Raw genomic sequence first — 24,579 nt, 5'->3', positions numbered from 1 at the left:
ATATTCTTAAAATTAAAATTATATTAATTGTAGATATCTCTTCCTCACTCTAGACAAAAATATTCAATCAAATAAAATGTATTTATCTCTTCCTCTCTTCCCTTCCCATCTAAGTCCTCTCATAATTGTTACTTTCTTCTCAAAACTTTTAGAAGAGAAGGCTCTAGAGGAAATGAGAGAAAGAGAAATGAAGAGAAATGTAATTTTTTTTTACAATGTTAGCAATGATCATCAAACTTATGACCTCATATATATTATCTAAATTCTTCACCACTAAATTAAACCTAGTGACTTAGAGAAATATAATTATTAACCATGTTTATTTAGAGGAACATTTTTCGAAATGCTGGATAGAAATACATATAATTAATATTTTCTTTGCATCAAGAATACCATAATAAAATGATAGGAATGATTTTAAAATTTATTCAAAATTCTCCTAAACTTTTTAAAACCTCACTCAATATACTTTTGGCTTAATTGCAGTTTTTGTTTTTATTTTTATTTTTACAATCACTAGTAGAAAAAAGCTATTTTACATCTGGCGAAAACCACTTTTTACATCTGAAAAATGTCAGATGTAGGCGCACGAGACTTAGTAAGTATACACATTTTACATCTGGCGTAGTCAGATGTAAAAAAACACTTTTTACCTCTGACCAAGCGAAATTCAAATATTATTTTTTTAAAATTAAATTGGACTTTTTACATCTGACCAAGTCTACCTGATGTGAAATCTTAACTTTATTTTTTTTTTTTTTTTGAAAAACCTGCGTTTTTTTTTTATATATATATTTTAAATCTTTTTTTTTATTAAAAAAATCTAACCCACAATGCCAACAATATAACATAACTTGCATCAAGAACATAATACTAAAATTCAACATCCATAGCCAAATTCAAATTCAACATTCAACATATATATAGTAATAATGTCATTAAAGTACAACCACATTGTAATCCAAAATACAAAACATCATAATAATTAATACTAATCCATCCAAAATACAAATTAAAACATCATCATAACTAGTCCATTGTAACTTCACACAAACCTAGCTAGCTCCTAATCTTTCTCGTCGGCATCATCATAATCTACCTCGGGATTATATAGTTGAAGAAAACAAGTTGCCCAGCGGTCTCGCAAATCATACAACTCCTCATCTGTTAATGCCGTGGGATCATTGAACACCTACAATATGTAAATAACATAATTCATATGTAAACTACAACATGTTATAAACCAGCAAGCACGCACGCAGGATTAATCAAGAATTTAGGTGCTTAAAGCGCACTGATTTGATCAAAGCCATAGCCAATTGTTTGCCAATGCAAACTATAAGAACTAAAACTGTCAAGTAGTTTCTATAGAAATAGATTCAGCTACACACTATCCACAGCTTCTGCTTAGCAATGGAAGTATCTTCAAGCAAAGGTATATGTCCTAAGAGTCCTCATATTTAGCTACACACTCTTTCTAGAGATGGTAATCACTGATTTTATAGTTAAGTCTAATTCAAAATTTTAAGTCATAACTCTCAGACACATCTGAGTCGTCCGACCAACTTTACCAAACAGCAGCAAAAAAAACAAGCACAACAGCAAGCATGTTTACTGGTTTGTAACAAGGCTCATGCACAGCAGCAAAAACAACAACCACAGCAGCAAAAAAAACAAGCACATGTGCCTATATACAAATGTCTATATAATTGACATCAGGTAGACTATATATCATCATTCATTCACTACTAAGTATACAACAATATGCACGTACAGCAGCCTATATATCATCATTCATTCACTACTACATATGCACGATAAAGAAAAATACGATACCTCCATCCAATTCTTTGTAATACTAGCAGAGACAATGTCAATCATATTCTTCATTACATAATATCCACAGTCATTGCCGTTAGGCTGTACCCTTGTCTACATATAAATGACATTTAGTTAATACATATATATATGCCAAAAAAAAAATACGAATCAATCATCATGTGTTATTAACGTAAATAAATATTAAAATTTACGCCACACTTACTTTGGGAAAAATCCATGAAGTCTTCTTTCTATTACCAAATGTTGCTAATTGATGAACTTTAAAAGCACTACAAAAATTTAACAATCAACAATGCTTTAATAGGCAGTAAGTGGATAAACAAAGGCAAACTAAAGGCAAACTAAATAACGTAATAACTTACTTTGTAAAAAGACTCTTCGCTGCTTCAGGTATCTTATGGTGTAATGAACAAAGGCAAACTATTACATTGTCCTTAGGACACATAATTATTAATTGCCAATGCCCGCTGTACACATGAAAGAACAATTATTAGTGATTATGCTATCAAAATAAATAAGAAAATACATGTAGCTTATCAATGACATAAGCTATACATATATATATATACTTACTCCCAAAGATGTGGTGCTAAGTAGCACACTTTGTTTAGATCACGCAACTGATTTTGTATGTATTGTTTACCCGCCTTTTGAAATGAGACTGGCTTTGATGCAAAACTCAATTGACATGGGTCCAAAAATGCAAATAAATCTGAGTTTTTTGTGTCTAAGGAAAGACGATGCATATACCTGAATAGTAAAGAGAGGAAAAACATAAGACTTTTACATAAGACAATGCATATACCTGAATAGCAGTAACAAAAATGTACTTACGTGCACCAAAGCTGTAGAATTGAATAGTCAAGCCATCTATCACCCACCAATAAGTCTTTCATATACTTTGGCGACATCTTAAAATTGGTGACAAACTTATCATGTTCTAATTGTATGGGCAAATATGTTTTCCTTTTCACAATCATGCATAACAATTTTTGAACCGAGTCTGTGTCATTATCTAAGTCCTCCTTCATGTTTGCTGGTGCAACAGAGCAACTAGCTTTCATACTGTCAAAGTTCCCTGCAATATCTATTGGAGAACAATTGTCAACCTGTTGCTTTGTTGGGGAGGCGTTTTGAGAGAAACCGGCAGACTTAAGTGTATCCAGCATTGTCTTTTGCATCATTTGACGCTCTACAGCCATCTTCTCTTCAAATTCAGCTCTAATTTTTGTTTCTAGTTGTGAGAGCTGCTCGGTGACATCCGTATATGGTGATGAACGTAAAGCCCTTCCAAAATAATTGGTAATTGTAGCACCTCGTCCAACACCACGAACTTGGCCACCATGCTCAGCTGTTCCAAGGGCAGCTGTAAGAATATCATCACGTCCCATTGGAACAAAGCTGCCCTTTTCCGTCTCTTCAACTAGAGAATCCTACAAAATGCAAAAAATGCACTTTGAAAGTAATTACAAATAAACATTCAGATGGCTTGACTATGCGTGTAATTATCAAAAGTTTACTTACAATTTTGTCGGCAACAACTTTTGTAGCCGTTGATGTGTACGAACCATCTGGTTTTTGTCGTGCCCTCTTCCAGCCCTCATAACGTGGGGGTGGAGATGGAGTACGATCACCGCTGTCTCTCGACCTCTTTTCAGCCATCATAGTCTCCATAAGCAAATCATACCCTCCACGCGATAATCTATGTGGGTGGACATTGTTGGCCACTTTTTCTTTACCCTTTTGACTTTTTTCCTATTATAATGTCAATTCATTACTATTAGCAATCTGATTGTAATAACCACCAAACAATATGTAATATTTTCCCCAAATTGAAAACTACGACAGCTGATAGCAGATCATATATTTTTACTAAATTATAGCAGGCAGATTGCAGATGATAGCAGATTATAGCAGACAGGTTATAGCAGGCAGATTGCAGATTATTATAGCAGGCAGATTGCAGATTATAGCAGGCAGATTACAGATGATAGCAGATTATAGCAGACAGGTTATAGCAGGCAGATTGCAGATTATTATAGCAGGCAGATTGCAGATTATAGCAGGCAGATTACAGATGATAGCAGATTATAGCAGACAGGTTATAGCAGGCAGATTGCAGATTATTATAGCAGGCAGATTGCAGATTATAGCAGGCAGATTACAGCAAGCACGCAGATTATAGCAAGCACGCAGATTATATTTTTACTAAATATATTACTAAGAACATTACTACTAACCTTAAATTCAGGGGTATGTCGGGACGCCAAAAACTGTTTCCATATACCTTCTTTAATAAAAGAATACCTCACATATGGAGGTTCACGATCTTCTTTGGGGTTTGAAACATATTCTCTCGTGAGTTGCGTCTTAAAACCTCTCCATCTGTCTCCCGCATAAGATAACAATGCATTCCTCAAAGGATCTTTATCCGGATCTTTATGAATTACTGGTACAACAAAATAACTCTACATATATACATTAAAATTTTGTTAGTTTTTTTTTCCACATAATAACAAAACTGCCAGATCAGCAGGGAACCCGAAATGAAGGCAAATACATATCACTTGATACAAAAATTAAAGGATAAATGATAAATTTAAAATACCTCAAGATCACTCAACATTTTCTCTTTTTCATTTATGTCTACGTCCTTCCACTCATCTTTCAAAATACTACAACTACTTCGAGCAAGATATGACAAATAACTCTTGAACGTTTTTGCATGAGCACCGGTAGGATTCCATGTTTTTGGATGAAATGTGACAGATAGGAGTTGACCCGATTGATGAACTTTGGTAAGTTTTCTCATCATAGTAGCACCTCTTCCTCTCTTTTTTTGGCTTGAAGAAGCCGTGACGGTTGAATCAGCCATGTATCTGCTTACACAAAAAGAAAACGTTGATCAGGATCAAATGAAGCTCAAAAAAATGCAAATGGCAAAAGCAAATGTGTAATTAAATCAAAATTCACAAACATACTAATTATTAATTATTACAAAAAAAAAACACAACTTATGAAAAAACACAAATGTATAAACTTGTTAAATCAAATACACAAACGTACTAGTCCTGCCATATCCCTTCTTGATGATCCGAACGAATAGCTTGCACGTCATCCTCTTCATTTTCTTCAACGAAGGTAGGCACATTTGTTGAGAATGGAAGAGTTTCGGAAATATCAAGAATCACATCTTGATTTTCATCACTACCTTGCACATTTTTTCCTTGTAAAACCACCGACCACCTACTGTTAGGCGAAGGATCTTTAACATAAAACACTTGTTTTGCTTGGGATGCCATGATGAAAGGTTCGTCGGTATAAGCTAACTTGCAAAGATCGACCAATGTAAATCCTAATTCATCGATTCGCACACCACTGTTAATATTAATCCACTTGCATTTAAATAGAGGCACTTTAAACATAACGTAATCAACCTCCCAAATCTCTTCAATCACCCCATAGTAGGGCGAAGATGCCATAACCGGGTTTTTATCCTTGGAACTAGAGAAATGCATGGACTCAGCCACAACCATAACCCCACTATTTTGCATGGTACTACAATCATCCTTTAGTTTTGTATAAAAGGAAGTTCTATTTATATCAAATGCACTCCAAGTTATTATGTTACGTTTAGGCTCATAGGACAACCACTTTATTGTATCAGAATCACTACCATCATAAGCAACCTTTTCTTTGAACCACTCAGAAAAACTCTTATTATGTTCTATTAACAATCCTTTTTCATTCATTCTTGGGTACTTTATCTTTAAGATGTTTTTGTGATCAGATAAGTAAGGTTCAACCTCATCCGTGTTATTCAATATATACAAATGTGCCTGAAGAATTACCTGAGCACTCATGCTCTTGACATTTAAACCTTGTATACCCCTACCTCCACATCTTCCATCGTGACGAGACTTAGGAACCCCTATAGCATCCACTTCTGACAAATAGTTTGAACAAAACTCAATAGCTTCTTCTGCAATGTACCTCTCAACGATCGATGCTTCCGGACGGTGCGGGTTTTTTGTATACCCTTTTAGGATCTTCATATATCGCTCTATTGGATACATCCACCTTAAATAAATGGGTCCGCACAATCTAATCTCTCGTACTAGATGAACAATTAAGTGAACCATAATGTCAAAAAATGAAGGAGGGAAATACATCTCCAATTGACACAAGATAACTGCAGCCTCATTTTCCAACTCGTTTAACTTCAATGGATCAATGGCTTTACAACATATTGCATTGAAGAATAAGCACAACCTACTTATAGTTTTCCTAACATTGTCAGGCAATATCCCACGAATAGCCACGGGTAGGAGTTGTTGCATCAACACATGACAATCATGAGACTTTAAGCCAATTAATTTGAGATCTTTCATTGATACAAGCTTCTTGACATTTGATGAGTAACCATGCGGCACTTTGATACTTTGTAAACACTCACAAAAACTTGTTTTCTCTTTTTTAGACAAAGTGTAACATGCTGGTGGCAAATATGTCCTGTTATTTATTTGTTGTGGTAATAGCTCTTTTCGTATACCCATCAAATCCATATCAAGACGAGCATTTATACCATCCTTTGTCTTGCCTGCAATGTTGAGAAGTGTTCCGATTACACTATCACATACATTTTTCTCCACGTGCATCACATCAATACAATGTCTTACATCAAGACTGGACCAATATGGAAGATCAAAGAACACCGACCTCTTTTTCCATGCAATTTTCACATCAGACTTTTTTTGAACATCAGACTTTTTTTTGGCCTTTTTTTTGCCCTTTCCAACGTCCTTTGCAACGTCCTTTCCAAAGACAACATTAATATCACGTTGTAGTTCATAAACTTGCTCTCCAGTTAAGGGCTCCGGAGCAACACCATCCTCCGGGTGATCATTGAAAGCTTTCCGCAATCTACGATATGGATGATAACGGTTTAGAAATCTCCGATGCCCAAGATACACAGTCTTCTTTCCCTTTTTCAATTGCTTGAAATTTGTGTCTTTTGCACATATAGGACACGCTAGGTGCCCTTTAACGCTATACCCAGACAAATTGCCATATGCCGGAAAGTCGTTGATGGTGCAAAACAACATTGCACGCATATTGAATTGTTCTCCAGAATACGCATCAAAAACATCAACTCCTTCCTCCCACAACACTCTTAAATCATCAATTAGGGGACTTAGATAAACATCTATGTCATTTCCGGGTTGTCTTGGGCCTGAAATCATCATCGATAACATAATATATTTACGCTTCATGCACAACCATGGAGATAGGTTGTAAATCATGAGCAGAACAGGCCATGAACTATGGTTAGTACTTTGATTGCCAAACGGATTCATTCCATCAGTAGCAAGTCCAAGTCTAAGGTTTCTCGACTCCTTGCCAAAATTTGGAAACAAAGAATCGATTTTCTTCCATTGCAAAGAATCAGCTACATGGCGAATTTGTCCATCACATTTTCTCTCTTCTACATGCCATCTAAGATTCTTTGCGTCATTTGCATTAGCGAACAATCTCTTGAACCTTGGAATTATTGGTAGGTACCATACAACTTTCGCGGGAGAACCCTTTTTCGTCACCACATCATCACTAGAATCACCATCTTTCTTTTTGTAGCGTGACGCCATGCACTTCGGACAATGATCAGAGTTTACAAACTCTTTTCTGTATAATATGCAATCATTAGGGCATGCATGTATCCTTTCATACTCCAAACCCATCGGACACAATACTTTCTTCGCCTCGTAACACCGGTTTGGTATTACGTTACCTTCAGGAAGCATTTGTGTCAACAATTCAAGCAATTCGCTAAAACTTTTGTCGGTCCACCCATTCTTTGCCTTCAGATTAAACAACTTTAACACCGCTGACAAACGTGTAAAATTTGTGCATCCCGGGTACAAAGGTGTATCCTTGTCGCTGCACAAAGTATCATGCACATGAGCCCTCTTAAACGAGTCTTCTCCGATATCACGCATCATGTCTTCAAGACGATCATCCATATCTACACTAACGTTTTTGCTTTGGGACACATTTCGCTTTGTTACTTCTTCACCGTGCCATATCCATTTTGTATAATTTTGACAAATCCCATTGCAAATGAGATGACTAAAGATTTGGTCCTTATGAATTTCTTTTTTATTTCCACAAAGAACACATGGACATCGAAAATGTACATTACTTTTAGGGGGAAGATTTTTTTCGTCATTACTTTCGGGAGTCGAAAGGTTTTTTATAGCATTACTTTCGGGAGATGGAAGATTGATTTCAGCAAATCGAAGAAATTCAATCACTCCCTGTTCAAATTCAGCACTTAATCTATTAGCTTTCATCCAACTCCGATCCATACCTATGTTGTGAAATTAAGTTAAAACATGGTAACACCAATTAAAGTATTGGTTTCGTACCCGATGGGAAACCAATCACTTAAATGAATCACTTAAACTTTACCACTAAACTTTAACACAAACACAAAGAATAAGAGCTAAAACCAAATCAGGTAACAGTTCAGTAGAAACAAAATAAACCACAAACACAAAGAAACAGTTCAGTAGAAACAAAATCAAGTAACAAACCACAGAGCTAAGAGCTAAAACCAAGTAACAAACCACAAACACAAAGAAATCTGGTAACACAAAGAAAATCAATTGAACAGCCAAAGAGCTAAGAGCTAAAAGTTCAGTAGAAACAGTTCAGTAGAAACAGTTCAGTAGAAACAAAATCAAGTAACAAACCACAAAGAAACAGTTCAGTAGAAACAAAATCAAGTAACAAACCACAAAGAGCTAAGAGCTAAAACCTTCGATTCGTGAGAAACAAGAGTACGTACCTGAATCGATGTGAAAGAGAAAGACAAGCTTCAATTCGTGAGAGTAGAGGCCGGAGAAAGGAGGACAACCTTCGATTCGTGAGAGTAGAGGCTGGAGAATGAAAGACAACCTTCGATTTGGAGTTAGGGTTCGTGAGGGTAGAGGACGACTGCGCGAGTGAGAGAGAGAGGATGACTGCGCGAGTGAGAGAGAGAGGACGACTGCGCGAGTGAGGCGGTGGTGGTGAGTTGATTAAAGGACGGCGCTGAGGTTCAATCTCGTCGCCGGTGGAGGACGGCGCTGATGAGGGTTTGCATCGCGAGAGAGAGCGTATCGATTTCTTTTTTTTTTTGTGAGTTCGTTTTTTTTGTCTTGCGAGAGAGAGAGAGATACGTATACCTCTCTATTCCAAAAATATTATTTTATTTTTTTTATTCAACCTGACTTTTTACATCTGAGGCTAAATATGGCCAGATATATATGTATTTTAGATAATTTTCACCATAATTACAAGATTGCCACCGCGTTTAGTTATTCATCTGGTATATTGAAGTCAGATGTAAAAAGTCTTGTCTATATATTTTTTACATCTGTGGATATTGAGACCAGATGAAAAGACTACTCCATATAGCGTTTTACATCTGACATATGTTCGTCAGATGTAAAATGCTTAAGTAATATGTCATATTTCTACTAGTGAATAGATTTAATTGTAGTTTTGATCCTCTATTTTCACTATTTTGAAATTAGTTCCCTTATTTTAAAATTTAACAGTTTTAGTGTATGCATCAAATATTTTGTCTAAAATATGGTGATACGACATGTTTTAAATTATGTTTATAAAATAATTTTCTTATAATTTTATTTATGTTGCTATTTTCCCATCATCAAATTATATATCACATCGTTTAAAATGTATTATATCGCCAATTTATCGTTAAAAAATATGGTTGAGGGAAAGACAAATATAAAGATAAAAACTACAATTAAACCTGTACTTTTATAGTTCTCAATATTAGTGGGTTTTTATTCAATGAAGGGAAAAAAATGAAGGGTTACCCTGCCTTCTTCTTTCCTTTATTTTTCCATTATTCTCAAACTTTTCTCTTTCGCCTCTAAACTCTTACAAAAGCTAAATAACAAAGGTATGCTAATATATGTCTTTAAACCATATGTTAAGAATACTTTAAACAATCATTACGTCATGAATAAAATAAATTTTGGCTTATAAAAAGTTAAAATACACAATTTTAAATATAAAATTATTATCTATAGCACAATAACAAATGTGTTAAGATATATGTTAGTTTTTTCTTAATGGTAAAATCAAAAGTTCCTCAAAGAAAAATATTAAAAGGACTCGAACAATTTTGGAGATTCAACCAAGTACACATAGTTTTCTATGTACAAAATTAGGACACGAATTCTTGCTTTTATCCAACCAATCATGTCCCCTTCCCACGTCTCCAACCCGCTTAACTTTTCCCCTGCTGGACCCATAAGACCCCACTCCCATCACAAACAAACTTGTTTCTATTACTATTAGTAGTGCTTGACCCATTACTACCCGACAAATTAATCACTATAATAATCATAACTACTGTTGGATGTATGTTAAGAAACTGTTGTTAAGAATTATTTTGATGCAAACAGGGATAACTTCATATGGAAAATGATGTTCGTACAAAATTAAAAGTTTGTTGTCAAAATTTTTGGCTAGTTCAAGGATGAAGCAACCAAGCAACTTAAAATTTTAAGTTGAAAAAAAGCTTCAATAAAATTCCATTTAATTATAAATATGACATTTAAATTTTAAGTATTTTTTCAGTTTAGTTAGTAAAGTTGAGACCTCAAATTCTTAAGACTAAAGTCCAACCTTTAATCTTAACAATATTTAGCTTTTTTATTTATTTTTCATAAAATCTATTGTAATTGGTTTTTATTTTAGGAGGCTTCACTTGTTAAATTTTTTTTTAGGAGGCTTCATAATAAAACTTGTTTTAGGCCTCTAATTATGTTGGACTGAACTTGATTGTTGTCACGTGTAATTTATATGTATTTTTTAAATGTGTATAAGATGTAGAAGATATAAAATAGAAACGAGATAGAAATTGACATATACAATATTACATATATTATTAATATTTTGATGTTTAAATAACACAACTCAATTGTATATATTCTGATTCTGATATCATATAGTAACACTTGTCTTGCAAACAAGCAAACAGACCCAATGAACAGAACAAGTTACCTAAATGGCAAAATGGATCATTTGTTTCACTTCTTTATGTACCAATCACAATACAAATAATACAAGTAACTTGAGTAAACAATAATAGTACCGTGTAATTAATTAATCTTTATACACACAAAATCACAAATATAACACACTGCAAAGTCCCAAAAGCATATCATAATCTCTTCAGTTTTAAATATATTTCGTAATATAAAAGTGGATCAGCAAAAATTGATGTATTAAATTCACCATATCAATTTTTGTTGATTCGATTTTCTCTCGTATTAGTACCGTAGTGGATTTGGATTGCATGCAGTCAAAACTGCATGTAGTCATGTACAATCAGAGAAGATTGTCCGTCTGATTAAGATTGAACAGTCCAACTATAAAGAAGATTAAATCAAACTGTATCTAGACGGTCAGACGGTCATATCTTCTCTAACTGCATACAATCCAAATCCTACCGTAGTAGGACTACTATTGAAGACCGGGCAAGAAACATGATTAATTAATTCTAGATGCATGTTCTGACATCAGCAATGACATGATTGGTGGCAAAAGAGAGACATGAAAATAATGGAACGACATAGACTACGGATTGGTGGGGGAAGATTAGACAAAGTTGTTGTTGTTGCAAGCTAGTAGAAGAATCTAGCTACTAGAAGATTGATGAACGAACATCCATTTCCTGGGTCCATGCATTCTGGTCCTGAACATGCAGATGCCAATATGTTTGGGCCAATGCATCCGGGTCCATAACACCCTCACCACTACCTCCTCTTCCCTGCGTCGACGTTGCTGCAGTTGATCCTCTGCATTAACATGATAATAACAATTTATTTTCTCTGTTTCAATTGATTTGAGTGTGCAACATGTGTGTTTCTTATTACATAACAAGATGTGATAGACATTGATATTAAGCACGATTCTAGATTGGGTCTAAGCTCAATTCAGGGTCGAGCTTGGCCTGCCTGAAAGCTCAACGGCCACATACACCGACACTTCTGTAAAGACCGACATCAGAATGATTGACATTTATTGTCAATCATGATTTTTCGGCCGTTCCTCTAACAATCATCAATGGTGAGGACAACAGATTCGTCCTCACATGTATGACATTGGCTCTCCGCTGACGACTATATATACCCTTCTCATGTAGAAGGATCTGATATTATTGATTCTTACTCTAAAACCTCCACTTCACGTAAATACTGACTTAAGCGTCAGAGTGTCTGCAGGTACATTCCCCCTCCACACAACCATATCAGAGAGGAGCACCACCAACCACATCCGTTCTGATCAGGTAAGATCATCATGCACCTTAGAATTTGAGTTTTGATTAACACAAAATCCACTTTGAAAATTGTCTCCACTTTTAAATTCGTAAAATGAAAATACAAATTTTGCTATTACAAAATATCAAATGCTACTTGCACATCTTTATTTAAATTAATCTTATTATGTGTGTATATAAAAAATACAACCTTACTTAAAAGATGATCTGTTGTATAGACTCTCGTACTACTTATTCTATAGGCTGGTAGTACTTGTACTACCCTACATGAAAATAAGTCTGGTGGATGGCTTAGGACCAGAATTAGAGAATAGAAAAATAATGGAATATCTAATATATGCAAGTAGGTGGTGAAATAAAGTCCAGGAAAAAGATCTTAGAAGGCATAAACAAAGGAAACGTACCTTGGTGGACCAATAAGACCATCAATAATAATATGGGCTACATGCACTCCCTGAGGGTGAAATTCTTTAGCAAGGCATTGAGACAGTGCTCTCAAAGCAAATTTTCCACAACCTGTTCATGCAATATTAATTTAATTTAATAAAAATTAATTAAAATGCGACGATTATTGTAAGACAGAATGAGTAATTTATCTATTTATTTACATAGTTCGGAGTATCCGGCAATGCCGGATAAAGAAGCAGAGCAACCAGTGAATAGAATTGTTCCTTTTCCTCTTTCAACCATTCCCGGCAAAACCTGTTGAGCACAATTGAAAGCACCGAGAGACGAAACGGCGAGAGAAGTTTGAAAAGTTTGAATTGGAAGATTTTGAAAAGGAGTAGGTTTAGTTTGAAGAGGTGATTGATAATTAGCATTGTAAACAAGAACTTCAACAAATCCAAGTGAAAGTACTCCTTCAAAAGCTTCTCTCACACTTCTTGAATCTGAACAATCGATTCTTATTGCAAACACTTGTGCTTTTTCTTCCCTCGCTATTTCATCCGCAAATTTTGATAACCTCCCTAAGTCACGAGCGAGGATAGCGACGGTGTAGCCTTCGTGAGCGAATTTACGAGCGATGGAGAGGCCAAGATTCGGACCCACGCCAACTATGGCGGCAATATTGCCACGTGAGCTTGCCATGCTTCTCATCGCGCGCAACCACCAAAGTGACGGTTACAGAATTTTTTTTGAAGGAAAGAAATGAAAGAAAGAATTAAAATTTGGGCTAAGGTTGTTACAAAAAATAAAAAAATAAATAAAATATTATTATAGTTATGGGAAGTAGCTACTACTAGCTAAGCAAATACTAGTAGCAAGTGACAATTATAAAAGTGGAATGAAAAGAGAGAAGGGTGGGGATTTATATATACTACTACTAGTGGAGTGAATGAATACAGAAAAAGGTGAGTATATTTTTGGATTCAATTTCTAAATTTGGTATGTTCTTAATATCTGTTTTGGTATATAAAGTAAATGAATGAACGGACAAACACACGTTAACGGTACTCTATAGGAGGAGTACATTACAGACAACAAAGAATCACGTTTTCTCAAGTTTTCTGTTTCTCCCATGTACCTGTTCTGTTTCTCCCATTTAAACCCACTTGGGGTTCGTCTAATGTTTTTGACTTGTGTCTTTGGAATATGTTTGATTCAAGGTCTCATGTTTGATTCCCTCTGATGCCAATTTTGGTAGGCTAGTAAAAAAAAATGTCTTTAAATGGGACCCTACAAGTGGGCGGTGAGATTGATTCCCTTGAATCAGTTGGTCCTAGGGACCAGATACCAAATTTTCAAAATAAAAAATAAAAATTATGGGTATGTGACAAATAAATTAACTTATATTTTATAGCTTATAAAATAAAAAGCTTATTTGGTAACGATTTTAATTATCATAGTGAATTTATAGTTTAATTTACTAGCTTATAACTTATTTTTCACGATGTTTTGAAAAGATATACAAACACATGTATTGTTAGGAGACGGGACTAGTGCAACAATAGACTAATGATTCATGACCAATTAACAAGAGACCAATATACAACAATTTCACCTAACCTTAAAACATTGCATCAATGTTGAACTCATTTATATTTCTTTTTTAACCACAAATATATTATTAACCAAATCTCTGCATAAGACGAACAAAAATCAATAAGAAAAGAATTAAGTTAAATATATTATATATGGCTCCAACAAGTATCAAACCTTAGACTCTTTTATACAACTATTATTGAACTCAAATTATTATTAAAACATGAATACTAATAATATTTTCTTGAGATACTATAAATTAAATATCTCATATCAATATACTTGAATCTTTATTGACCAAGTCGAATCAAACTCTGATCCAGTATGATTGCTATGTGTATAGAAATATTAATGAAAATATGTTTATAAGAAACAGTTCATCTTTTAAAATTTATTGAATAAATTATATATTTAGTCTATAATATAAATCAGATACATTATTTATTCAACAAATTAAAAAAAAAGGTAAACATTTTATAAAATGAACCTGAGGAAAGAATTGATGATTCAGATTTTTAGGTGAGTAAGCCATATGAGTCAATATATATTTACAATCAGGGGACTGTGTATGGATATATAATTGACACGGTGTTTTTTCTTTCCTGATATGGACAAAACATTCAGAATCCCAGATGGCACTATGAGGGAAAAGATACGGTTACAACGTTTTTATCCCCAAAAGTAAAAATTGTCGGTAGAATCCATAATTGTGCTACGCGTCCAATTTTGTTTAGTATTTGTGTGCATATCTCTTGTATTCTATTGTATGTATTTTATGATTTATGATTTGTATAATTCTATCAATTCATCTACGTATATAATAAATAAATAGTATAACCTTTTTAAAATGATATTTTGAATATTGATGTTCAACGTTATATTCTTGGTTGTAGTTCCGATGAAACGTTATCGCATTTTTTTTGCTTGCGATTTGACCAATAAAGTGTGGTGTCAGGGGCGAATTCAGACATAAAATTCTGGTGTGGCCAAAATAAAAAAAAAAAAAAACAATATTGAACTAAACTATACTAAAAATAATTTATATTATTATTTACAATGAAAATCCGTCTACTATCCATTTCTTGAAAATGGACAAAAATGGTATCATTGTCAATTGTTCCAAGAATATTTATTTCTATAAAAGTTACAAGACAATCATTTAACCACTGATCACTAATTTTGTTACATAGTTGTCTGTTCTTCACAAAATTCATAGTTGAAAATACATGTTCCTTGCTTGCAGTTGCTACCGGCAAAACTAAAGCAAACTTCAAAAGCTTATAAATCATATCAAATGTATTGCACTTATTTGTTTCCACAAGTATTGCACTTATTGGGGGTAGAATTCCAGGTTGTGGCTAACCTGAATGTTGAGTTCCTGATATTTCTAAATTAGCCGAAGAAATAGCTTTGTCTCTAGAAAAGCACGGACAAAAATTTCTTCATCTTATAAAGAGGACAATCATATATGAAATCATTTCATGAAGATGTAATATTGAACCTTTTAATACTTGTAGCAAAAACTGAAGACATTGGAAGAGGCTAAATTAAGATAGATGAATTTTTTTTAAAGTCTATCAAGCATAAGGCATGTTAAGGAGGTAAAAACAATCAAAGGCAATAATATAGATAGAAAGCAAACACTAGGAGCTAAAACAACACAACCAGGAAGTAAAAAATAATTCAAATTCCATTGTGGCCTTCGCCACAGTGTGTTATTCAATGGTTAGGGTCTTAGATTCAAAAGTACTTTTTATAATAATTAAGTTGTTAATGCTCATCATTTTAGCGGGTTATAAATTTATTTTTTGAAGTATTAGAAGTGCTTCCAAGTTATTTGATTGACGATTTATAATTTTTCTTTTCATTTGTTTAGCTTTTTGCTTATTTTTGTATCTTGGCAATTTCTTAATATCTAGATTGGACACCTTGTGTTGTGCTATTTTAAATTACTATTTTTAATATATGGTTGATTAAAAAAAAAAAAAAATTGTTCCTTAAGGAAATAGACATATATCTGCAAGAGGGTGAGGTTCCATACACCTGTCCCAGCATCATAACCTTTCAAGTTTTAAAAGATCACCTTAATGACTTAAAAGTCAAAATTATAAGAGCTATTGGACATATTCTAAAAGAGATATCTAAGTATCCACAAAGCAATTAAAAAACCAGCACTTTCCAAATACAAAATTCGACAAGATTGATCTTCAAGTTTTCTCTGGTCAACTATTCAAACATCAACTATAGAAAAGAGACACTAATAAAAATGTAATAATGAGAGATTAAATTTGTAATCACTTACTCTTTTCTTTTGACACAATTGTGATCACTTACTTATAATACAAAATCTTTCAACATTTTAACCATTTTATTTTGATTGTTTTACTCTTAGTTCTATAATAAGTAATAACCAAAAAAAAAAATGTAATTGATGGAAACTTATGATAAAATGTTATTTTCATGAATCCATTTTTGATGATTGGTATAAATAAGTGGAATGGTGAATTAGAGTCCACGTGTACATTATCTAGATGCATTGCTACCATTGCCATATTTGATTAAATTTTGTCACGACACGAAGACTAACTATAGTGTACTAGCCAACTTTAATCAAAATTAACATGCATAAATTTGACACGGTGTTTGTTCCAAATCGATAAATAGTCCTTTTTGTTTTTGACACAATCATATAGAATATATGAACTATATAGCTAGTAACTAACCAGTACAAATTCAGAATACAAAGATGGTGTGAAGAAGTAATAGGACACGTCTCAAATCATATGCTTTTAGTCCTCCCCAAAATATTCTTCAAGTAGAATCTAAGGTCACTCTCGCAAGTGCAGTAACACTTTCAGTGTGTACATTGGAAGGGATCTTGATCATCTCCTTCACTCTCCTCTCAATCTCTCTTAATTTCAATCTCTCTCTTCAATAAAATTTTTTAAAATAATAATGAAAGAGAGTGAGATTAAGAGAGAGATAGAGAGGATTGAGAGAGATGGAGAGGAGAGTGAAGGAGAGGATCCAATCACGTGTTGTTGGAACAAAGAGCATATTATGTGTGAATTGAAAATAAAATGTTTGTGTCCCACATTGGGTACTAGAGCATACTAGTGTGTGTAGCATACTAGTTTGTATTTTCAGAAAAATAAATATTTTATTTTCTATTTTAAAGCATGTGTTGAAACAACATGTATTTGGTTTTCCTATTTTATAGATATCTGGAGCCACTCCCCTCTAAACAGTTCCTATTATTTAAGAAATGAGTCAATAGGATATTTAAGAAACCGGTATCTATCTATTTTTTGATCAGTTTGATTAACTGGAGTATATATAAGAAAATAACCCTAATTAACAAACCACTAGATTAGAGTGGCGGCTAAAGAAAGAAAAAACACCATAACATCACTTTTCCTAGTGATTTGGGTGAAAGAAAAATAGGAAAGAACATCAATAAAATAGTGACGAGGATGATGTTTGTTGACATTGTCTATGGCTTTGAAAATGTTTGAATTAGAGACTTTGTTTCTCTTCTATCTGTTCGATTCCAATCCTCTAATACAGGAGCTAGTCTATGTCACAATACTAAACAATGATCATTCACGTTGTATCCTTCTCAATAAACAACAAGGTTGGTATTCTCATTCTATTTAATTGGTTTTGTTTGAATAATGGCAAATGATTTATGAAATCATCATTATCGTTTACTTTAATAGTTTGAGATATATATATGCTTGGTTTGGTTTCAACAAGCTTTTCCTTGAGTGCTTATATTGCTGAATGTTAAAATCACGTTTTGGTTCATTCTGTCCATATTGCCTATTTGGTCATGTGCTTACATTTTGCAATCTTTATTTGATTATGTAAATTGGGAAGATTTAGATTAGTTCTTGTTATTAATTATTTAGAGAAGAATAAGGTTTATTCCATGTGTTGAGCAATAATATATTATTTTTAGTATCACCATTATTTTGAGAGTGATTAAAATATCACTGGTTCCTTCAAATTTAAGAATGGTCATAGAACTATATTCCCTATGATTTGAATGGTTTTAGTTATCATATATGAATGGTCTCAATACCATATTGGAATGGTCATAGCACCATATTAGAATGGACTTAAAACCATAGCGCAATGGTTGTAGTACCATATTTGAGGGTGTAATTCTTGCCCGATATCTACAGTGCAGTATTTATCGGTATCGGTAGAACTGAGCTGTTTTATCCTGGGGACTTCGTGGTTGATCGTCTGCCTTGCACAATTTTGGGCAGTGCCGCGAAACGTCTTAAAGAGAGCGTATCGACCCGCGACTCAATCCAGTAATCTCTTCGGTGACTGAAAATTATTTTTAACGATTTTTGAACCTCGAAAACAACACGTGTATATGGGGTGGAGAGCAGGGACAATGTCACATACTCACATGTGTAGGAAATTTGGTAACTTAATTATTAGTCAAAAAACTATTTCAAAGAACTTTTATATGAACAAACTAATTAGGTATATGGACCAGGAACTTTTATTATGTGTCAAATTATTATTAAAAGAGCTGTGCTATATGGCACGACGCTCTATGTCGTCCAATTTGCACGACAACTTTAAATTTCTTTATATCATAGTAGCTTAATCCGTTTCAACTCATTAGACTAACACAAAAACAAAAAAAAGTAAGGAAAAAGTAACAAAACACCTCTGTAGAAGAGTTACACGTATATCTATTTAAAACCAAATGTCAAGTTGCTAACAGTATACTAAATAATTGGTACCAATTGTTAGTTAGTTCGGTGGTAATTCATACTAAACTTATTAAAAATGACTATAGTTCGAGTCTCCGCAACTGTGATTGGAAGGTGGTTTGAACCACTTGATGTCAGAACCGACTCTGAATCAGATTAAACTGGTGGTGAAAGTCAAAATAATAATAATAATAATAATAATAATAATAATAATAATAATAATAATAATTGATAGTATTGATTTTGAGTACCACTACATAAACAAAGATATTTGTGATGTAGTACTAATTCACTAAGAATGCACCACAAACCAAAACAATGATTTTGACTCAAAATAAAATAAGAGACAAAAATTAATTTGAAAACAGCACACTAGTCGTGCAACATGGACGACAACTTTTGTCGTACCACCGATCATTTTCCTTATTAAAATAAAGGTTAAATTGAATTTTTTGTCTCTTAACTTATATTTTAGGTTCATTTTGGTTCCATAATTGATTATTGTTTCATTTTAATCTCTTAACTATACTTTCGTTTATTTCATTAAACTTTATGGAAAAGGTTATGTTCATTGCCTTCATCTTCAAACCCAAAAATTCATACCACTTTCATTTTCAACCTCGAAATTCACCACCTTCATCATAAAACAAAGAAAAATAAAAATTCAACAAACCTAATAATCCAATTTTAACTTTAATGTTCAATTTTTCCCCAAATTCAAAACCCTAACCTTTAAATTCTAAGATGAAATTAAAGGAGAAAATGAGGGTTGAAGAAGAAGGAAGAAAGCAAGAGGAGAGAAAGACTCTTTCGATGAGTTGCAACGTTATTCTTTATTCGTGTTTTCATATGCTTCTTGATGGAAAACTTATATCGTTCAAATTGTTCTTGATGGAAGCTCAAATGATGATTTACCTATTTATTTTATTATTTTTTAGATTAGTTAAGTTTTAGGTAATTATCTTGTTCTGATTATTTTATTTGGATCTTATTTTTCATAAATGCATAAATACAATTTCATTATTGTTGGACACTCTATTTGCAAATGCCTAGAACAAAACACCAAACCTACTACACAGATATTATATCAATAGATCTAAGATTGTTTTCACTCATAATATTGTTTTCATGGTAATATTGTTTTCTCTCTAAAAACATTGCCACATGAATTGAATGGGGATTTCACATTCTCAATACGCAATCATGTAATTAGGGTTGGGCATCGGGCAGGTATGGGCGGTTTCGGGCCAAAAATGGCAAACCCTAGTGAAACCAACAACGCAAAATTGAGACCCGTTATCGACCGATTTAGACTTCGGTTTTTACGGGTCCCGAGTTTCACGGATCAGGATTGTTCGGATGGTTCTATTCGGGTAACTTAAAAAAGAAATTAAAAAAAAAAAGCAAAGAAGTGAAGATGTGAATGGAAGCTGAATCATAGTCTTCTCAACAATAGAGCTTCCCCAGAAAACAGTTTCACAACCATAGCAGTCAATCTATACAATACGTTAGTCGCACCATCTCCAAATTCTGAAACTAGAACAAAGAGCATGCAAATAGCTGACTTCATACAAAAGAAGAATGAGCATGAAAAAAATAAAGAGAAAGGAAGAAGAAAACATAATACTAAATGGGCAAGTACCAAACGTGACTATTCTTATAAATAAATGTATTCATTAAATAAATATAAATATACTACTATTACCAATTTATTTAATTTAAAGTAATAAAGCACCACAAAACAATAAAGTTTCTTGAACTTTGTAAACTTGAAGACAGCTCACCCACAATTTTCTTGAAACCACTAGTGGAATTGTGTGTCCCAATAAAATGGGTTGCGTGTATGGACTTATTTGACGTTTAGATATAAACTCTTTTGTTTACTAGTCGGTCGAGTTCGGTTATCACCAAAGTTAAATTACAAGAAACGCACTCGACCACATAAACTCAATTCAAACTGTTTTTGACAATCCAAGAACCCGCAACCCGATTTAACCCACCCGAAAACGTGATATTGGACACGGGTTTTACGGTTCTCGGTCGGGTCGAGAAGATCTGCGCACCCCTACATGTAATCAAATAGAAATTAAAAAAAAAAAGCAAAGAAGTGAAGATGTGAATGGAAGCTGAATCATAGTCTTCTCAACAATAGAGCTTCCCCAGAAAACAGTTTCACAACCATAGCAGTCAATCTATACAATACGTTAGTCGCACCATCTCCAAATTCTGAAACTAGAACAAAGAGCATGCAAATAGCTGACTTCATACAAAAGAAGAATGAGCATGAAAAAAATAAAGAGAAAGGAAGAAGAAAACATAATACTAAATGGGCAAGTACCAAACGTGACTATTCTTATAAATAAATGTATTCATTAAATTAAATAAATATAAATATACTACTATTACCAATTTATTTAATTTAAAGTAATAAAGCACCACAAAACAATAAAGTTTCTTGAACTTTGTAAACTTGAAGACAGCTCACCCACAATTTTCATGAAACCACTAGTGGAATTGTGTGTCCCAATAAAATGGGTTGCGTGTATGGACTTATTTGACGTTTAGATATAAACTCTTTTGTTTACTAGTCGGTCGAGTTCGGTTATCACCAAAGTTAAATTACAAGAAACGCACTCGACCACATAAACTCAATTCAAACTGTTTTTGACAATCCAAGAACCCGCAACCCGATTTAACCCACCCGAAAACGTGATATTGGACACGGGTTTTACGGTTCTCGGTCGGGTCGAGAAGATCTGTGCACCCCTACATGTAATCAAATAGAAATTAAAAAAAAAAGCAAAGAAGTGAAGATGTGAATGGAAGCTGAATCATAGTCTTCTCAACAATAGAGCTTCCCCAGAAAACAGTTTCACAACCATAGCAGTCAATCTATACAATACGTTAGTCGCACCATCTCCAAATTCTGAAACTAGAACAAAGAGCATGCAAATAGCTGACTTCATACAAAAGAAGAATGAGCATGAAAAAAATAAAGAGAAAGGAAGAAGAAAACATAATACTAAATGGGCAAGTACCAAACGTGACTATTCTTATAAATAAATGTATTCATTAAATTAAATAAATATAAATATACTACTATTACCAATTTATTTAATTTAAAGTAATAAAGCACCACAAAACAATAAAGTTTCTTGAACTTTGTAAACTTGAAGACAGCTCACCCACAATTTTCATGAAACCACTAGTGGAATTGTGTGTCCCAATAAAATGGGTTGCGTGTATGGACTTATTTGACGTTTAGATATAAACTCTTTTGTTTACTAGTCGGTCGAGTTCGGTTATCACCAAAGTTAAATTACAAGAAACGCACTCGACCACATAAACTCAATTCAAACTGTTTTTGACAATCCAAGAACCCGCAACCCGATTTAACCCACCCGAAAACGTGATATTGGACACGGGTTTTACGGTTCTCGGTCGGGTCGAGAAGATCTGCGCACCCCTACATGTAATCAAATATACTAGACATTTCTTCACCCTATGCTTGCTTACAAGGACGTCATAATATAAATGACAATGGAGAATGGTGGAGCAGACATTACATTCCCTTTGTTGTTCAAGTTTTCTTCTTTATCTAATCCATTTTGGTTGATAAGGAAAATTGTTCAAATGCTTTGTTTTTTGTGAGGGAAAATGAAAAAAAAATGACGACTTGTATTTTGGGTGTGGAGTAGTTAATATTTATTTCTATTTGATTGCATGCAATTGCACAATTATGTGATTAGCACTCAAAATATTACTAATAAAAACTACGAAGCATGGCACATTTAAAACTCAATAGTTTGCTTCGCGTTGAGGGATGAGACTGTGGTTATGTTTCCTTACAAAGGTTATGATGGGTGAAGAGCCAATCACAAGCTTGTTCAAATTGTGAGAATAGTCAGAACATATAAAATTCGGGCTCTGACCTGCTCGTATTTTTGGATATGGAGAAACAAAGAGTTGCATGATAATAATTTTGTGAGGCCAAACAATATGATATACCACATTAGCAAACAAAGGGAAACATATAAGAATGCTATGAGTGCCATAGAAAAGGTGGAATAACGTGACAGAGTCCTATCATATATCCAATGGAAATTGCCAATAGGTAATTACGTGAAGCTAAACACGGATGCGGCTAGTAAAGAAGGTAGAAACACGGGTTGTGGAGGAGTCATTAGAGGAAATCAAGGTGAACGGTTGGGAGGGTTTGCTAAAGGAGTTGGAAATTGTAGTGCGTTTGTTGCAGAGCTTTGGGGAGTATTGGAAGGTTTGTTGCTAGCAAAGAGGTTGGGGTTCTCAGATGTGGAGTTAAGCATAGATTCGCAGGTTGTGGTTCATGTTGTTTCATCAGGGCGACATCAAGGTGCTGGTGGTTATTCCATAATAAAGAAGATTCGTCGTCTATTTGGATTGGAATGTTAAAATTTCACATGAGTATCGTGAGGCAAATAAATGCGCGGATGCCTAGGATGCAAACTTGATCATGATGTGATTTTTTATGAAGCTTGTCCAACGAAGATTAGAGATATCTTGCTAGTTGATGAACAGGGGATAAAAAAAAATTCAAATTTTAAATTGTGAGAACATATTAGTTGTAAAGGGAGAACCCGAAATCCCCTTTTATTCTAATTGTGAAGATGATGTTTCTTTTCATTTTTATTATTATTTTAATTTAAGAAATAATAATATCATATTCAAATAATAAAAAAGAAATTATATTTGATGTGGCAACTACATAAGCATGGTATACAACGTCACATCATTTATTGAGATACCACATCATCAAATTTGAAGGTCAGAATAAGAGGAAACCGAATATCTTAATTTTTGAAAACAATGGGGCCAAAATCGCAGAGGAAAAAATTGAAGGGTCAAAATTATATTTAAGCCTAATAATAATTTTACACTTTCCTAATATTTTTTTAAAAAAGAAATATTTATACCGAAAATCAAACTGTAAAGAAAAATAAAAAACAATAATATAAACTCAGATGTCAAATATCCAAAAAAAACTAAATCATCTCCAAACTAAATATCAAGTACAAAATATAGAAACAAACAAATATATTATAAAATATGTCAATTCAAGTTGCATTAAAATGCAAGTTAAGCGGGCTGAAATCATATGCATCATTAAGAAGAGGGTGATAAAACCTTTCGACCATATGTTAGATAGATCCTGAGACGATCATACTCTGTACCATCATTTTTTTCATTTATAGTCAGCCAAAACTTAACCAATTCATCTGTCGTTGTTGTTGGGAGCACAGGTGTTCCCATACATTTAATTTCAACCTACAATAAATATAATTTGAGAGTGAACATTAAGAAACATTAATCTAATTAAATATATTTGAAATTAGGAAAATGTTAACATGTGCACCAAAGGCACATGTTAAGGAAGCAAAAGTAGAAATAATATATTGAAATTTGTGCATTTAACTTTTTAAACATTAAATTTTTTTCGAACATTAAATGCAATTTTCTATATTTAGAAACTTAACATGTGCCCTTTGTGCACATGTTAACATGACCCTTGAAATTATGATAACCATTAAGAACCAATTGTTTTAATTCTATCGGCACGAAAGGTTATGAAAAGTGATGTAACTCTAAGCTTTATATATATTTATATAGGGAGCTTCTAGG

The 24,579-nt window shown here is 33.4% G+C and overlaps 3 protein-coding genes across 4 annotated transcripts; all 3 read right to left on the bottom strand.

Moving 5' to 3' along the window:
• Nucleotides 1-890: 890 nt before the first annotated feature.
• On the bottom strand, nt 891-8,854 carry LOC123881595. 2 transcript variants are annotated; one of them, XM_045930317.1, is made up of 10 exons: nt 8,690-8,854; nt 4,451-4,721; nt 4,083-4,310; nt 3,367-3,597; nt 2,677-3,275; nt 2,416-2,592; nt 2,205-2,309; nt 2,045-2,111; nt 1,837-1,932; nt 891-1,192 (listed from the first exon to the last, which is right to left on the bottom strand). In XM_045930317.1, exons 2-10 carry the CDS (start codon nt 4,715-4,717, stop codon nt 1,067-1,069), a joined length of 1,896 nt encoding a protein of 631 aa, XP_045786273.1. In that variant the 5' UTR covers nt 4,718-4,721; nt 8,690-8,854; the 3' UTR covers nt 891-1,066. The 2 variants fall into 2 exon arrangements, with proteins under 2 accessions (XP_045786273.1, XP_045786272.1); XM_045930316.1 differs by lacking the exon at nt 8,690-8,854 and adding an exon at nt 4,909-5,041.
• Nucleotides 4,908-8,207, bottom strand: LOC123922787. The gene has a single exon (XM_045975477.1). The coding sequence runs from the start codon at nt 8,205-8,207 to the stop codon at nt 4,908-4,910; it is 3,300 nt and encodes a 1,099-aa protein (XP_045831433.1).
• Nucleotides 8,855-10,924: 2,070 nt separating the features above from the next.
• Nucleotides 10,925-13,768, bottom strand: LOC123881594 (very-long-chain 3-oxoacyl-CoA reductase). Its single transcript, XM_045930315.1, has 3 exons — nt 12,811-13,768; nt 12,607-12,718; nt 10,925-11,720 (listed from the first exon to the last, which is right to left on the bottom strand). The coding sequence occupies exons 1-3, from the start codon at nt 13,298-13,300 to the stop codon at nt 11,567-11,569; spliced, it is 756 nt and encodes a 251-aa protein (XP_045786271.1). The 5' UTR covers nt 13,301-13,768; the 3' UTR covers nt 10,925-11,566.
• Between the last annotated feature and the right edge of the window lie 10,811 nt (nt 13,769-24,579).

Source organism: Trifolium pratense, linkage group LG4 (assembly GCF_020283565.1).
Source record: "Trifolium pratense cultivar HEN17-A07 linkage group LG4, ARS_RC_1.1, whole genome shotgun sequence".
In the NCBI taxonomy this organism is placed as follows: Eukaryota; Viridiplantae; Streptophyta; class Magnoliopsida; order Fabales; family Fabaceae; genus Trifolium; species Trifolium pratense.
Note: the sequence above shows the minus strand (reverse complement) of the source record. Positions and strands in the feature narration are given on the sequence as shown.